The 15659-nt window shown below is 49.0% G+C and overlaps 1 protein-coding gene across 1 annotated transcript in view; it reads left to right on the forward strand.

Annotated features, from left to right (window-relative positions):
- Positions 1-15659, forward strand: part of LOC137371850 (receptor-type tyrosine-protein phosphatase-like N) — a 349861-nt gene that overhangs the window by 37171 nt on the left and 297031 nt on the right. Inside the window, exons 3-5 of the mRNA XM_068034799.1 lie at positions 3987-4100; positions 9024-9138; positions 10639-10819. Coding sequence (XP_067890900.1) covers positions 3987-4100; positions 9024-9138; positions 10639-10819 — 410 coding nt within the window. The remainder of the gene's footprint in view (positions 1-3986; positions 4101-9023; positions 9139-10638; positions 10820-15659) is intronic.

Below are 15659 nucleotides of genomic sequence, written 5' to 3' on the forward strand. Positions count from 1 at the left end.
CCTCCCTTTTTCGTTCCCTATCTTTTCTGAACGTTTTGTATCCTTGTATATTAAGTGTCCAATCCTCACCATTTTTAAGCCATGTTTCCGTTATTGCCACTACATCATATTCCTACATGGCTATTTGTGCTTATAGCTCAACAATCTTATTCACCATGCTTTGTGCTTTCATACGTGTACTCAAAACCCATCTTTGTATTTCTCGTCCTTCTTTGACTGCTCCCTATCTAATCTGGTACTACGTCCTTCTCTGGTGCTATCCATTTATTCCTCTTTTCTACTTTTATATGCTGGTTCCCACCCCACTGCCAATTTCGTTTAAACCCTTCCCAGCCACACTAGTGAATGTCCCGGTGAGGAAATTGGTCCCAGTCCTGTTGAGGTGTAACCCATCCCTTTTGAATAGGTGCCTCCTGCCCAGAACTGGTCCCAATGCCCCAAGAATCCGAAGCTCTCCCTCCTGCACCATGCCTCAAGCCACTCATTGATCCTCCCCTATCTTCCAATTGCTACTCTCGCTAGTGTGTAGCACTGGGATTAATCCAGAGATTACTACCCTTGAGGTCCTACTTTTTAACTTCCTCCCTAGCTCTTGGAAATCTGACTGAGGACCTTGCTCCCTCTATTGTTGGTACTTACATGCGCCATAACTTCTGGCTCACTCCCTTCCCTCTGCAGAATATTCTGTACTATGTGATGCCCTTGACTCTGGCACCAAGGAGGCAACGCACCATCTGCAAGTTCCCCTACAAGCCACACACTACCCTGCCCTGGAACTATATTGACGTTCCTTCAATGTCGCTGGGTCAAAATCCTGGAACTCCCTCCCTAACATCACTGTTGGTATACCTACACTACATGGTCTGCAGCGGTTCACCACCACCTTCTCAAGGGCAGTTAGGGATGGGCAACAAATGCTGGCCTAGCCAGTGACGTTCACATCTCGAGAAACGAATTTTTAAAAAAACACCGGCTCTCAATGATGGTTACAGAAATGCCTGTCTGTCCCCCTAACTATGGAATCTCCTACAGCGACTACATTTTCTACTCTGTTTTTCCCTCCTGTATATTCCTTTTCCCATTGGTGCCACGGTCTGGACTGCACTCTTTTCAGATGTCATCACTCCCAGCAGTCTCCAATGCTGAGTACTGGATTGAGACCGCGAAGACTCCACTTCCTACCTCTTCCAGGTGGCCACCCATTTACTATGCTAAACTCTCACTGCCTGTGGGGGTGACCACCTTCTGGAACGTACGATTCAGGAAACACTGCTGCTCCCTGATGCTCCGCAGTGACTCCAACAGCTTGGAAACCCTGAACTTGAGCTCAAGTAGCTGGAGACACTTCATACAACATGTGGTTGCCCCAAGACGCATTTGCTAATGAGCATGCATCTTTTAAAGGCAAAAGTGGATCAGAATTTATCCTCGATGGTTAGATAAACTCTGGGATCTTTATAGCTGGAATCCATTCACCTATCATTGGGGATAATAGACACGGGTACATTTTCAGCCTGTGCTTGCACTGGGTCATCTCATCTGATTTTTCTTCCTTAACTAAAGCAACAAGCTAGAGCACTCTAGCTACTTTGAATCATAGAATAGTACAGCACAGAAGAAGGCCATTTGGCCCATCAAGTCTGCACTAGCTCTTTCAAAGAGCAATCCAGTTAGTCCCACTAACTACCCACCTGCTGTATCCCCATATCCCTGCAATTCTTTTCTCCAAATATTTATCCAATTCCCTTTTGAAAGCTACCATTAATTCTGCATCCACTGCCCTCTCAGGTAGTGCATTCAAAATCCTAACCACTTGTTGCGTTTAAAAAAAAAGTTTTTCCTCCCTCCTTTCACCACTGGCCCTTTTGTCAATCATCTTAAATCCCTGTTCCCTCTGGTAACTGACCCTTCAGCCACTGGAAACCGTTTCGCTTTATTTATTTACTCTATCGAAACCCTTCATGATTTTGAACGCCTCTGTTAAATTTCCTCTTAACCTTCTCTGCTCTAAGGAGAACAATCTCGGCTTCTCCAGTCTCTCAACACAACCTAAGCCCCTCATCCCTGATGTCATTCCAGTAAATTTCCTCTGCACCCTCTCCAAAGCCTCCACCTCCTTCCTAAAGTGTGATGCCCAGAATTGAGCACAATAGTCCAGCTGAGGCACATAGTATTTTATAAAGGGTTTAGTGTAACAGACTAGTTTAGCATCCTCCTAGCCTTTGAAGCCAGAAACTGATAAGATTGCAGAATAAGGTGGTGGTTTCTCAATTAAATGAGTTACAGAACTGACTCAGCACAATTGATATTGATTTTAGTTTTTTTTTATTCTTTCGTGGGATGTGGGCGTCGCTGGCTAAGCCATCATTTATTGCCCATCCTTAATTGCCCTTGAGAAGGTGGCGGTGAGCCACTGCAGTCCATGTGGAGTAGGGACACCCACAGTGCTGTTAGGAAGGGAGTTCCAGGATTTTGACCCAGCGACAGTGAAGGAACGGCGATATAGTTCCAAGTCAGGATGGTGTGTGGCTTGGAGGGGAACTTGCAGGTGGTGGTGTTCCCATGCATCTGCTGCCCTTGTCCTTCTAGGTGGTAGAGGTCACGGGTTTGGAAGGTGCTGTCAAAGAAGGTTTGGTGAGTTGCTGCAGTGCGTCTTGTAGATGGTCGGTGGTGGAGGGAGTGAATGTTGAAGGAGGTGGATGGGGTGTCAGTCAAGTAGACTGCTTTGTCCTGGATGGTGTCGAGCTTCTTGAGCTGCACCCATCCAGACAAGTGGAGAGTATTCCATCACACTCCTGTCTTGTGCCTTGTAGATGGTGTAAGATAGAGATTCTAGCATACAACGTGTTCTCTATACATTACCAGTTAACCGACTCAAGCATATGGAGGAGAAATTTCTTCATGCAGAGTATTAAAGAACTGGACCAGAGCACCTGGAAAGGGTGGAGAAAGAAGAATCCAGAGGAACTTTTGAAAAGGTTATTGGACATGTGCTTGAAGAGAACTCTTGCAGGGTTATGGGGGAAAAGCAGGGGCGTGGAAATAAATTGGACAGCTTGTTCAAACAGCAGCACTGTGAAGATGGACTGAATGGCCACCTTCTGTGCTGAGATTGTGATTCTATCTGTTGTTTGTGGAATCTCGCTGTGTGTAAATTAGCATCATGGAACTGCAGCATAGGAGGAGGCCATTTAGCCCATCCCTGTCCATGCTGGCTCTCTGCAAGGGCCAGTCCGCCGCCTTTTCCCCATAGCCCTGCAAATCTTTTCTCTTATAATTGTCCAATTCCCTTTTGAAAGCCATGATTGAATCAGCCTCCACCACACTCTCAGGCAGTGCATTCCAGATCCTAACCACTCGCTGCATTTAAAAAAATAAAACTTTTCTCCCCCATGTCACCTTTGGTTCTTTTGCAAATAGTGTTAAATTTGTGCCCTCTGATTCTTGAACCTTCTGCCAGTGGGAACAGTTTCTCCCTATCTACTCTGTCCAAACCTCCTCTTGATTTTGAACACTTCAATCAAATCTCCTCTTTCTCTAATTGGAACAGCCCCAGCTGCTCCAATCTGTCCACGTTCATTCCCTCTCTAAAACCTTCACATCCTTCCTAAAATGTGGTGCCCAGAATTGGACACAGTACTCCAGCTGAGGCCGAACCAGAGTTTTATACAGGTTCACTGTAACATCCTTGCTGTTGTACTCAGTGTCTCTATTACAAAGCCCAGGTCGACTGCCCTGTTTACAATTACAACAGTGCCTGCACTTCAGAAGTACTTGATTGTCTGTAAATTGCTTTGGGATGTCCTGAGATTATGCAAGGTGCAGATTGAGAGTTAACTTTCTTCTTTTCTTTCTATGGGCCTTTAAACTTGGTCAGCAATTCCCTGGTCTGTGGCCGTAATGTTTTTGGTTCCCTTGGTGATAGATTGAGTGCTGGCCAAGGAGAATATCCCAGTACCGAAATTAAAAATGTATTCTTTCTTTAGATGGACTCTTTGGGCACTGTCAGGACACCATGGTGCCATCCAGGACCCAGTATGATATATCAGCTGCTGTCCTTCAACGCCTGCAAGAGGTGTTGAAGCATCTGATGTTACAAGGTAGGGAACGCACAGCATCGAGGAAAATCAGCTCCTGTTTTAACCATTCAATTATAAAGGGCACATTCACTCCCATTGTATAGAATCCCAACGGATCAAACCCCCTTCCCATTGGCACCCATTGTATAGAATCCCAATGGATCAAACCCCCTTCCCATTGGCGCCCATTGTATAGAATCCCAATGGATCAAACCCCTGCCCATTGGCGCCCATTGTCATAGAGTCGTACAGCATAGAAACAGGCCCTTCGGCCCACTGCGTCCATGCTGACCATAATGCTGATCTATACTAATCCCACCTGCCTGCATTAATTCCATATCCCTCTATGCCTTGCTCATTCAAGTACCTGTCCAGATGCCTCTTAAATGTCGCTACTGTTCCTGCCTCCTCCACCTCCTCGGGCAGCTCATTCCAGATACCCACTATTCTTTGTGTGAAAAATTTACCCCTTTGATCCCCTTTAAACCTCCTCCCTCTCACCTTAAATCTTTAAATTATATAGAATCCCAACGGATCAAACCCCCTTCCCATTGGCGCCCATTGTCCAGAATCCCAACGGATCAAACCCCCTTCCCATTGGCGCCCATTGTCAAGAATCCCAACGGATCAAACCCCCTTCCCATTGGCACCCATTGTCCGGAATCCCAACGGATCAAACCCCTTCCTATTGGCACCCATTGTAGAGAATCCCAATGGACCCATTTTCTTACCATTCAGTTCATTTTTCAGAATTCCAGTGTGGTAAATCTCTTGCTGTTCACTCCCATTGTGTAGAATTCTGTATTGAAGCTTAACATTGATGCAGGGCTCTAAGATCAAATTGTAGCCTGTCAGGTGATCAGTCACTCCCACAGTTGACGGCTTCTAGAATTTACGTGCCCCATGCCTGTGACACTATCCACTGTTGCATGTCAAATAAGGTTGTTGAATCATTAACAAGTGTGCGGACCTCAGTACCTGAGGTCCAGCTAACGATTGTCATGTTTGTGAGAATAGCATCCAGAATTAGAGAATTTTAAAGCACAGAAACAGGCCATTCGGCTCAACAGGTCCATGCTGGTGTTTATGCTTCAAATGAGCCTCCTTCCATACTACTTCATCCATATCAACATATCATATTCCATTTTTTTTTATCCAGCTCATGTTTTTATCCAGCTTCCCCTTAAATGTATCTATACTATTCACCTCAGCCACTCCCTATGATAGTGAGTTCCACATTCTCACCACTGTCTGGCTAAAGAAGTTGCTCTAGAATTCCCTGTTGGATTTATTCGTGACTATCTTATATTTATAACCATTGGTTTATCTGCACTTTTTTTTTGTTTTATGTTTTTTCCTGTCTCTCTCTCTCTCTTTCTCTCCCCTCCCTCCCTCTCCCCCCTTTCCACCTCCCCCCCTTTTTCCACCTCCCCCCCTTTTTCCACCTCCCCCCCTTTTTCCACCTCCCCCCCTTTTTCCACCTCCCCCCCTTTTTCCACCTCCCCCCCTTTTTCCACCTCCCCCCCTTTTTCCACCTCCCCCCCTTTTTCCACCTCCCCCCCTTTTTCCACCTCCCCCCTTTTTCCACCTCCCCCCCTTTTTCCACCTCCCCCCCTTTTTCCACCTCCCCCCCTTTTCCACCTCCCCCCCTTTTTCCACCTCCCCCCCTTTTTCCACCTCCCCCCCTTTTTCCACCTCCCCCCCTTTTTCCACCTCCCCCCCTTTTTCCACCTCCCCCCCTTTTTCCACCTCCCCCCCTTTTTCCACCTCCCCCCCTTTTTCCACCTCCCCCCCTTTTCCACCTCCCCCCCTTTTTCCACCTCCCCCCCTTTTTCCACCTCCCCCCCTTTTTCCACCTCCCCCCCTTTTTCCACCTCCCCCCCTTTTTCCACCTCCCCCCCTTTTTCCACCTCCCCCCCTTTTTCCACCTCCCCCCCTTTTTCCACCTCCCCCCCTTTTTCCACCTCCCCCCCTTTTTCCACCTCCCCCCCTTTTTCCACCTCCCCCCCTTTTTCCACCTCCCCCCCTTTTTCCACCTCCCCCCCTTTTCCACCTCCCCCCCTTTTTCCACCTCCCCCCCTTTTTCCACCTCCCCCCCTTTTTCCACCTCCCCCCCTTTTTCCACCTCCCCCCCTTTTTCCACCTCCCCCCCTTTTTCCACCTCCCCCCCTTTTTCCACCTCCCCCCCTTTTTCCACCTCCCCCCCTTTTTCCACCTCCCCCCCTTTTTCCACCTCCCCCCCTTTTTCCACCTCCCCCCCTTTTTCCACCTCCCCCCCTTTTTCCACCTCCCCCCCTTTTTCCACCTCCCCCCCTTTTTCCACCTCCCCCCCTTTTTCCACCTCCCCCCCTTTTTCCACCTCCCCCCCTTTTTCCACCTCCCCCCCTTTTTCCACCTCCCCCCCTTTTTCCACCTCCCCCCCTTTTTCCACCTCCCCCCCTTTTTCCACCTCCCCCCCTTTTTCCACCTCCCCCCCTTTTTCCACCTCCCCCCCTTTTTCCACCTCCCCCCCTTTTTCCACCTCCCCCCCTTTTTCCACCTCCCCCCCTTTTTCCACCTCCCCCCCCTTTTTCCACCTCCCCCCCTTTTTCCACCTCCCCCCCTTTTTCCACCTCCCCCCCTTTTTCCACCTCCCCCCCCTTTTTCCACCTCCCCCCCCTTTTTCCACCTCCCCCCCCTTTTTCCACCTCCCCCCCCTTTTTCCACCTCCCCCCCCTTTTTCCACCTCCCCCCCCTTTTTCCACCTCCCCCCCCTTTTTCCACCTCCCCCCCCTTTTTCCACCTCCCCCCCCTTTTTCCACCTCCCCCCCCTTTTTCCACCTCCCCCCCCTTTTTCCACCTCCCCCCCCTTTTTCCACCTCCCCCCCCTTTTTCCACCTCCCCCCCCTTTTTCCACCTCCCCCCCCTTTTTCCACCTCCCCCCCCTTTTTCCACCTCCCCCCCTTTTTCCACCTCCCCCCCTTTTTCCACCTCCCCCCCTTTTTCCACCTCCCCCCCTTTTTCCACCTCCCCCCCTTTTTCCACCTCCCCCCCTTTTTCCACCTCCCCCCCTTTTTCCACCTCCCCCCCTTTTTCCACCTCCCCCCCTTTTTCCACCTCCCCCCCTTTTTCCACCTCCCCCCCTTTTTCCACCTCCCCCCCTTTTTCCACCTCCCCCCCTTTTTCCACCTCCCCCCCTTTTTCCACCTCCCCCCCTTTTTCCACCTCCCCCCCTTTTTCCACCTCCCCCCCTTTTTCCACCTCCCCCCCTTTTTCCACCTCCCCCCCTTTTTCCACCTCCCCCCCTTTTTCCACCTCCCCCCCTTTTTCCACCTCCCCCCCTTTTTCCACCTCCCCCCCTTTTTCCACCTCCCCCCCTTTTTCCACCTCCCCCCCTTTTTCCACCTCCCCCCCTTTTTCCACCTCCCCCCCTTTTTCCACCTCCCCCCCTTTTTCCACCTCCCCCCCTTTTTCCACCTCCCCCCCTTTTTCCACCTCCCCCCCTTTTTCCACCTCCCCCCCTTTTTCCACCTCCCCCCCTTTTTCCACCTCCCCCCCTTTTTCCACCTCCCCCCCTTTTTCCACCTCCCCCCCTTTTTCCACCTCCCCCCCTTTTTCCACCTCCCCCCCTTTTTCCACCTCCCCCCCTTTTTCCACCTCCCCCCCTTTTTCCACCTCCCCCCCTTTTTCCACCTCCCCCCCTTTTTCCACCTCCCCCCCTTTTTCCACCTCCCCCCCTTTTTCCACCTCCCCCCCTTTTTCCACCTCCCCCCCTTTTTCCACCTCCCCCCCTTTTTCCACCTCCCCCCCTTTTTCCACCTCCCCCCCTTTTTCCACCTCCCCCCCTTTTTCCACCTCCCCCCCTTTTTCCACCTCCCCCCCTTTTTCCACCTCCCCCCCTTTTTCCACCTCCCCCCCTTTTTCCACCTCCCCCCCTTTTTCCACCTCCCCCCCTTTTTCCACCTCCCCCCCTTTTTCCACCTCCCCCCCTTTTTCCACCTCCCCCCCTTTTTCCACCTCCCCCCCTTTTTCCACCTCCCCCCCTTTTTCCACCTCCCCCCCTTTTTCCACCTCCCCCCCTTTTTCCACCTCCCCCCCTTTTTCCACCTCCCCCCCTTTTTCCTCCTCCCCCCCTTTTTCCTCCTCCCCCCCTTTTTCCACCTCCCCCCCTTTTTCCACCTCCCCCCCTTTTTCCACCTCCCCCCCTTTTTCCACCTCCCCCCCTTTTTCCACCTCCCCCCCTTTTTCCACCTCCCCCCCTTTTTCCACCTCCCCCCCTTTTTCCACCTCCCCCCCTTTTTCCACCTCCCCCCCTTTTTCCACCTCCCCCCCTTTTTCCACCTCCCCCCCTTTTTCCACCTCCCCCCCTTTTTCCACCTCCCCCCCTTTTTCCACCTCCCCCCCTTTTTCCACCTCCCCCCCTTTTTCCACCTCCCCCCCTTTTTCCACCTCCCCCCCTTTTTCCACCTCCCCCCCTTTTTCCACCTCCCCCCCTTTTTCCACCTCCCCCCCTTTTTCCACCTCCCCCCCTTTTTCCACCTCCCCCCCTTTTTCCACCTCCCCCCCTTTTTCCACCTCCCCCCCTTTTTCCACCTCCCCCCCTTTTTCCACCTCCCCCCCCTTTTTCCACCTCCCCCCCCTTTTTCCACCTCCCTCCCCCCCCCTCTTTCCACCTCCCTCCCCCCCCCTCTTTCCCTCCCTCTCCCTCCCCCCCCCTCTTTCCCTCCCTCTCCCTCCCCCCCCCTCTTTCCCTCCCTCTCCCTCCCCCCCCCTCTTTCCCTCCCTCTCCCTCCCCCCCCCTCTTTCCCTCCCTCTCCCTCCCCCCCCCTCTTTCCCTCCCTCTCCCTCCCCCCCCCTCTTTCCCTCTCCCTGTCAAGTGTCAAATGATTCAAACCTTTTTTGACAGCTGCTGTTCCTTTTTTTTTTACTTTAACTGGACCTCCTGTGCCTCTTGCATCTTTCTAGGGTTGTCATGGCAAGATGATGTCACCCAGTATGCGATCTCCATGGAGATGGAAAAGGTCCCAAAGCTCCGCCCCCAGCAGTACCGACTGACCACAGTGCCATCGGCAGACGAGAGGTACAGCTGACTGGTTAGCAAGCATAGGCTAAAAGGGAAAAGATCATCTCTGTAATATAGACACACAATCTCTCTGGGAATAGTCAATGCACAGCCAGCAATAGTTTTGCAATATTTGTGAACTAAATCATTTCTGTTCTATTGATCAAAGATGTCTCCGCTCTACTCCAAATCTGATTTGCGAAAGCTGACATTCACTCAATGGAGTTTTATTCCCTTAGTTACAGCAAAGGGTTAATAGGTTCCTCATTCTGTACCGTTCACAACGGCAGTGTTATCAGACATAAAGGAAGACTTGCATTTCTGTAGCAGCTTTCATGACCTCAGGATGTCCCAAAGCACTTTCCACCCAATGAAATACTTCCTAAAGTGGAGTCACTGTTGTCATGTCATGTCGGAAACACAGCAGCCAGTTTGCACACAGCAAGATCCCACAAACAGCGACGAGATAATGACCTGATGAGCTATTTTTGTGATGCTGGTTGAGGGATCAATATTGGCCAAGAGACTGGGGACAACTCCCCTGGAGAGGGAGACAGAGTGACACAGACAAGGGAGAGTGAGTCAAAGAGTCATTTACATACGCCACAGAAGGAGGCTATTCTGTCCATCGAATCCATGCCGACTCTCCACAGAGCTGTGCAGTCAGTCCCACTCCCCAGCTCAATCCCCATAGCCCTGCAAGTCTATTTCTCTCAGGTGGTCACCCAACTTCCTCTTGACGTCATTGCCTCCACTTCCACCACCCTTGTGGGCAGCGAGTTCCAGGTCATTACCCCCCACTGCATAAAAAAAGTGCTTCCTTTTATTCCCCCTGCGTCTTTTGCACAACATTTTCAATCGGTGACCCCTAGTCCTCGAGGGAGGGGAGGGGGAGTGTGGATGGTGGAGAGACCGAGACACACACCCACAGAGGGGGGACAGATGGTCATCTGTCCAGAATACTCTACATTGTTGCATCAAGGGTGCCAATGGAGAATGACTGCTGATGCAAGCAAAAACAATGCCAGGTTTGTCACGAAATCAGTTTTCAATATAGTGACGAGAAAGTAAGTCAATAAATTAGTCTTCTCCTTTAAAGCTTCTTCACAAAAATGCTCATTTGTTGTTTTTATTAGTAAGATAAATTTTTAATACCTTTTATCATTCTGGGACAAGCACAAATCGTAATGCAGCCCTCCACCCAACAAGGTTGGACAACCCTGGTGTAGAGAGAGCTTTACTCTGTATCCAACCTTTGCTGTATCTGTCGTGGGAGTGATTGATGCTGATACTGGGTTCCTGGAATACGATCCCAGAGCTAATGTATCACCTTGAAGAGCAAAGAATGAATTTTCATTAAATTATTATTGGGCAGACTGAGCAATCTAATTATTAAGCAATTATTAAGGATGCTTCAGCCTGCAGTGCCACCTAGGGGATGGGTGCTGGCTTGACCACTGATGTTGCCACTGATTTTATTTTTAAAGAATGAGATCTCATTCGTTTGTCTTTTTTTAGATTCCAGCAGCACGCCGACAAAGGACTGTACCCAGGGGGTGATTCCATGCCAGCTGTTGACCAGTGGCCACCCTCCCAGATCCATCGCTACCTGCAGTTTATTCTCTATGGCAACCAACCTCGGCTCCATCCTGGGTCCAGTGTTGAAGGCGGGCTGTTGGAGCCCTATCTGTTTCACAAGGTGTGGCATTTTCTGTCTTTGTTTGCTATCTGCTTCTTCCTAATGGTATCCTGCTCCTCCTCACCTCCTTTGTTTAGAACAGTTGCCTTTGTCTGATGTTCCAGTCAGTGCAACAGGAGCCTCCTCCTCCCCATCTTCATCTAACCCTATCAGCGTATCCTTCTATTCCTTCCTCCCTCATGTGTTTATCCAGCTTCCCCTTAAATGTATCGATACTATTAACCTCAACTACTCACTGTGGTAGCGAGTTCCACATTGTCACCGCTCTCTGGGTAAAGACGTTTCTCCTGAATTTACTATTGGATTTATTAGTGACCATATTATATTGATGATCCCTAGTTCTGGTCTTCCCAAAAGTGGAAAACAACTACTTTTTTTATTTGTTCTTGGGATGTGGGTGTCGCTGGCTAGGCCAGCATTTATTGCCCATCCCTAATTGCCCTTGAGAAGGAGGTGGTGAGCCATTTTCTTGAACCACTGCTATCCATGTGGTGCAGGTACAGCCACAGTGCTGTCGGGGAGGGAAGCTGCAGGAAGTGTCACCGGCTGCAGAAGCTTGAGCTCCTGGTTTCGGAACTCGAGCGGCGGCTGGAGTCACTGTGGTGCATCCGCCAGGCAGAGAACTACCTGGGTAGCACGTTTAGGGAGGTGATCACATCACCGGTTAGGAGCATGCAGGCAGATGGGGAAAGGGTGACCGCCAGGCAGTCTAAGAGAACCAGGAAGATAGTGCAGGAGACCCTGAGACGATTTCGCTCGCTAATCAGTTTTCCACTTTGGATACTGGTGAGGGTGATGGTTCCTCAGAGGAGTGCAGTCAGAGCCACGTTTGTGACACCACAGGTGGCTCAGCTGCACAGGAGGGGAGGAAGAAGAGTGGAAGAGCAGTAGTGATGGGGAGATTTGCTCGTTAGGGGAGCAGACAGGCGTTGCTGCAGCCGTAGATGTGACTGCAGGATGGTGTGTTGCCTCTGTGGTGCCAGGGTCAAGAATGTCACAGTGTGGCTGCAGGACATTCTTCTGGGGGAGGTTGCCCCTTAGCAGAACTAAGACTAATATCCTTGTAGGGAGATTTGCTACTGCTTTTGGGGAGGGTTTAAACTAGATTGATGGGGGGATGGGAACCTGAGAGGGAGCTCAGATTGGAGCTAAATGGGTATGATTTAATTGCCATTTCAGAGACGTGGCTACAGGGTGACCAAGCTTGAGAACTGAATATCCAAGGATATTCATCATTTAGGAAGGACAGGCAAAAAGGAAAGGAAGGTAGGGTAGCGCTCTTAATAAGGGACGAGATCAGTACATTAGTGAGAGAGGATCTTAGATCGAAGGATCAAGATGTGAAATCCATTTGGGTGGAGCTAAGAAACAGCAAGGGGCAGCAAACATTGGTGGGAGTTGTTTATAGGCCACCAAAAGGTATTGGCAATGTTGGGCGTGATATTAATCAGGAAATTAGAGATGCATATAACGTGCATAATGCAGTATTGATGGGCGACTTCATTTACATATAGACTGGGTAAACCTAATCAGCACTAAAGCTGTGGAGGGTGAATTCCTGGAGTGTGTACGAGATAGGTTTCTGGAGCAGTGCATTGAAGAACCAACTAGGGCTCAGGCCTGAGGATTGGGAGCAATTTAGAATGCAGTAAAGGATGACCAAGAAACTGATAAAGGAAAAAGAGAATACGAATGCAGACTAGCGCGAAACATAAAGATGGACTGTAAAAGCTTCTTTAGGTATGTGAAAAGGAAAAGATTAGCAAGGACAAATGTGGTCCATTACAAGCGGAGACAGGAGAGTTTATAATGCAGAATAGGGAAATGGCAGAGAAACTAAACAATTACTTTATGTCTGTCTTCAGGAGGAAGGTACAGAAAATCTCCCAGAAATATTCGGGAACCAAGGGACTTGCGAAACTGAGGAACTGAAAGAAATTAGTATTAGTAAAGAGTTAGTACTTGAAAGATTAACAGGATTGAAAGTTGATAAATCCCCTGGACCAGATGAGCTAAATCCCAGAGTGATGAAGGAGGTGGCTATAGAGATAGTGGATGCATTGGTGATTATCTTTCAAAATTCAAAAATCAAAGGTTCTAAAAAGGTTCCTGCAAATTGGAAAGTAACAAATGTAATCCCACTATCTAAGAAGGGAGGGAGAATGGGGCACTACAGACCTGTTAGTTTGTCGTCAGTAGTAGGGAAAATGTTGGAATCTATTATAAAGGATGTGATAACTGGACACTTAGAAAATAATGATCTGATTGGGCAGAGTCAACATGGATTTATGAAAGGGAAATCATATTTGACAAACCTGTTGGAGTTTTTTGAGGATGTTACTTGTAGCATAGATAAAGGAGAACCAGTGGATGTGGTGTATTTGGATTTTCAGAAGGCTTTTGATAAGGTCCCAAAGGGGAGGTTAGTAAACAAAATGAGAGCACATGGGATTGGGGTTAATATACTGGTATGGATTGAGAATTGGTCAACAGAGAAAGCAGAGAGTAGGAATAAACGGGTCATTCTCAGGATGGCAGGCTGTTCCTAGTGGGGTGCCGCAAGGATCAGTGCTGGGGCTACAGCTGTTCACAATCTATAGAAATGATTTGGATGTGGGGACCAAATGTAATATTTCCAAATTTGCTGGAGATGAAACTAGATTGGAGTGTGTGTTCTAAGGAGCCTTCAAGAGGACTTCGACAGGCTACGTGAATGGGCATGGAGATGGCAGATCTAATACATTGTGAATAAGTGTGAAATGATCCACTTTGGTAGAAAAAAACAAAGACAGAGTATTTCTTAAATGGTGAGAGGTTGGGAAGTGTTGATGTCCAAAGGGACGTGGGTGTCCTTGTTCATGAGTCACTAAAAGCTAGCAGGCAGGTGCAGCAAGCAATTAGAAAGGCAAATGGTATGTTGACCTTCGCAAGGGGTTTTGAGTACAGGAGTAAAGATGTATTGCTTCAATTGTATAAAGCATTGGTGAGACCGCAGCTAGAGTATTGTGTACAGTTTTGCTCTCTTTGTATAAAGAAGGATACACTTGCCAAAGAGGGAGTGCAGCGGAGGTTCACCAGACTAATCCCTGGGATGGTGGGATTGTCTTATGAGGAGCGATTGGGGAAACTGGGTCTGTATTCTCTCGAGTTTCGAAGAATGAGAGGTGATCTCATTGAAACTTGCAAAATTCTTACAAGGCGTGACAGTGGTGGATGTAAATAGGATGTTTCCCCTGGCTGGTGAGTCTAGAACCAGAATAAGGGGAGGTCATTTAAGACTGAAATGAGGAGGAAGCTCAATCACTGAGCATGATCAAGTCAGAAATAGATTAGAGTTCTGGAGACAAATGACATTTGCTTGACAAATCTACTAGAATTCTTTGAGGATGTAACTAGTAGAGTTGATGAGGGACATCCAGTAGATGTGGTTTATTTGGACTTTCAGAAGGCTTTCGACAAAGTCCCACATAAGAGATTAGCGTGTAAAATTAAAGCGCGTGGGATTGGAGGAAGTGTATTGCGATGGATACAAAATTGGTTGGCAGACAGGAAACAAAGAGTAGGAATAAACGGGTCTTTTTGCGAGTGGCAGGCAGTGACTAGTGGGGTACTGCAGGGATCAGTGCTAGGACCCCAGCTATTCACAATATATATTAATGATTTAGATAAATGCAATATCTCCAAATTTGCAAATGACACAAAACTGGGTGGGAGGGAGAGTTGTGAGGAGGATGAAGAGAGGCTTCAGGGTGATTTGGACAAGTTAAGTGAGTGGGCAAATGCATGGCAGATGCAGTATAATGTGGATAAATGTGAGGTTATCCACTTTGGTTGCAAAAACAGGAAGGCAGATTATTATCTGAACGGCTATAAACTGAGAGAGGGGAATATGCAGCGAGACCTGGGTGTTCTCGTACACCAGTCGCTGAAGGTAAGCATGCAGGTCCAACAGGCGGTAAAAATGGCAAATGGTATGTTGGCCTTCATAGCAAGAGGATTCGAGTACAGGAGTAGGGATGTCTTGCTGCTATTATACAGGGCCTTGGTGAGGCCACACCTGGAATATTGTGTGCAGTTTTGGTCTCCTTATCTGAGGAAGGATGTTCTTGCTATAGAGGGAGTACAGCAAAGGTTTACCAGACTGATTCCTGGGATGGCGGGTCTGACATATGAGGAGAGATTGAGTCGGTTAGGATTATATTCGCTGGAGTTCAGAAGAGTGAGGGGGAATCTCATAGAAACCTATAAAATTCTAACAGGGCTTGACAGGGTAGATGCAGGAAGGATGTTCCCGATGGTGGGGTAATCCAGAACCAGGGGTCACAGTCTAAGGATACGGAGTAAACCTTTCAGGACTGGGATGAGGAGAAATTACTTCACCCAGAGAGTGGTGAACCTGTGGAATTCGCTACCACAGAAAGCAGTTGAGGCCAAAACATTGTATATTTTCAAGAAGGAGTTAGATATAGCTCTTGGGGCAAAAGGGATCAAAGGATATGGGGGGAAAGCGGGAACAGGCTACTGCGTTGGATGATCAGCCATGATCATAATGAATGGTGGAGCAGACTCGAAGGGCCGAATGGCCTACTCCTGCTCCTATTTTCTATGTTTCTATGAAGGGATATAGGGGATAGTGCAGGAAAGTGGTGTTGTGGTAGATGATCAGCCATGATCTAAGTGAATGGCTGCGAAGCCTCTATGGGCTGGACGGCCTGCTCCTGTTCCTATGAGTTTCAGGATTTTGACCCAGCCCAGTAAAGGAATGTCAAAATATATCCCAAGTCAGGATGGTGCGTGGCTTGGAGGGAACTTGCAGGTGGTGGTGTTCCCATGCATCTGC

The sequence above is a fragment of the Heterodontus francisci genome, chromosome 7 (assembly GCF_036365525.1).
Source record: "Heterodontus francisci isolate sHetFra1 chromosome 7, sHetFra1.hap1, whole genome shotgun sequence".
In the NCBI taxonomy this organism is placed as follows: domain Eukaryota; kingdom Metazoa; phylum Chordata; class Chondrichthyes; order Heterodontiformes; family Heterodontidae; genus Heterodontus; species Heterodontus francisci.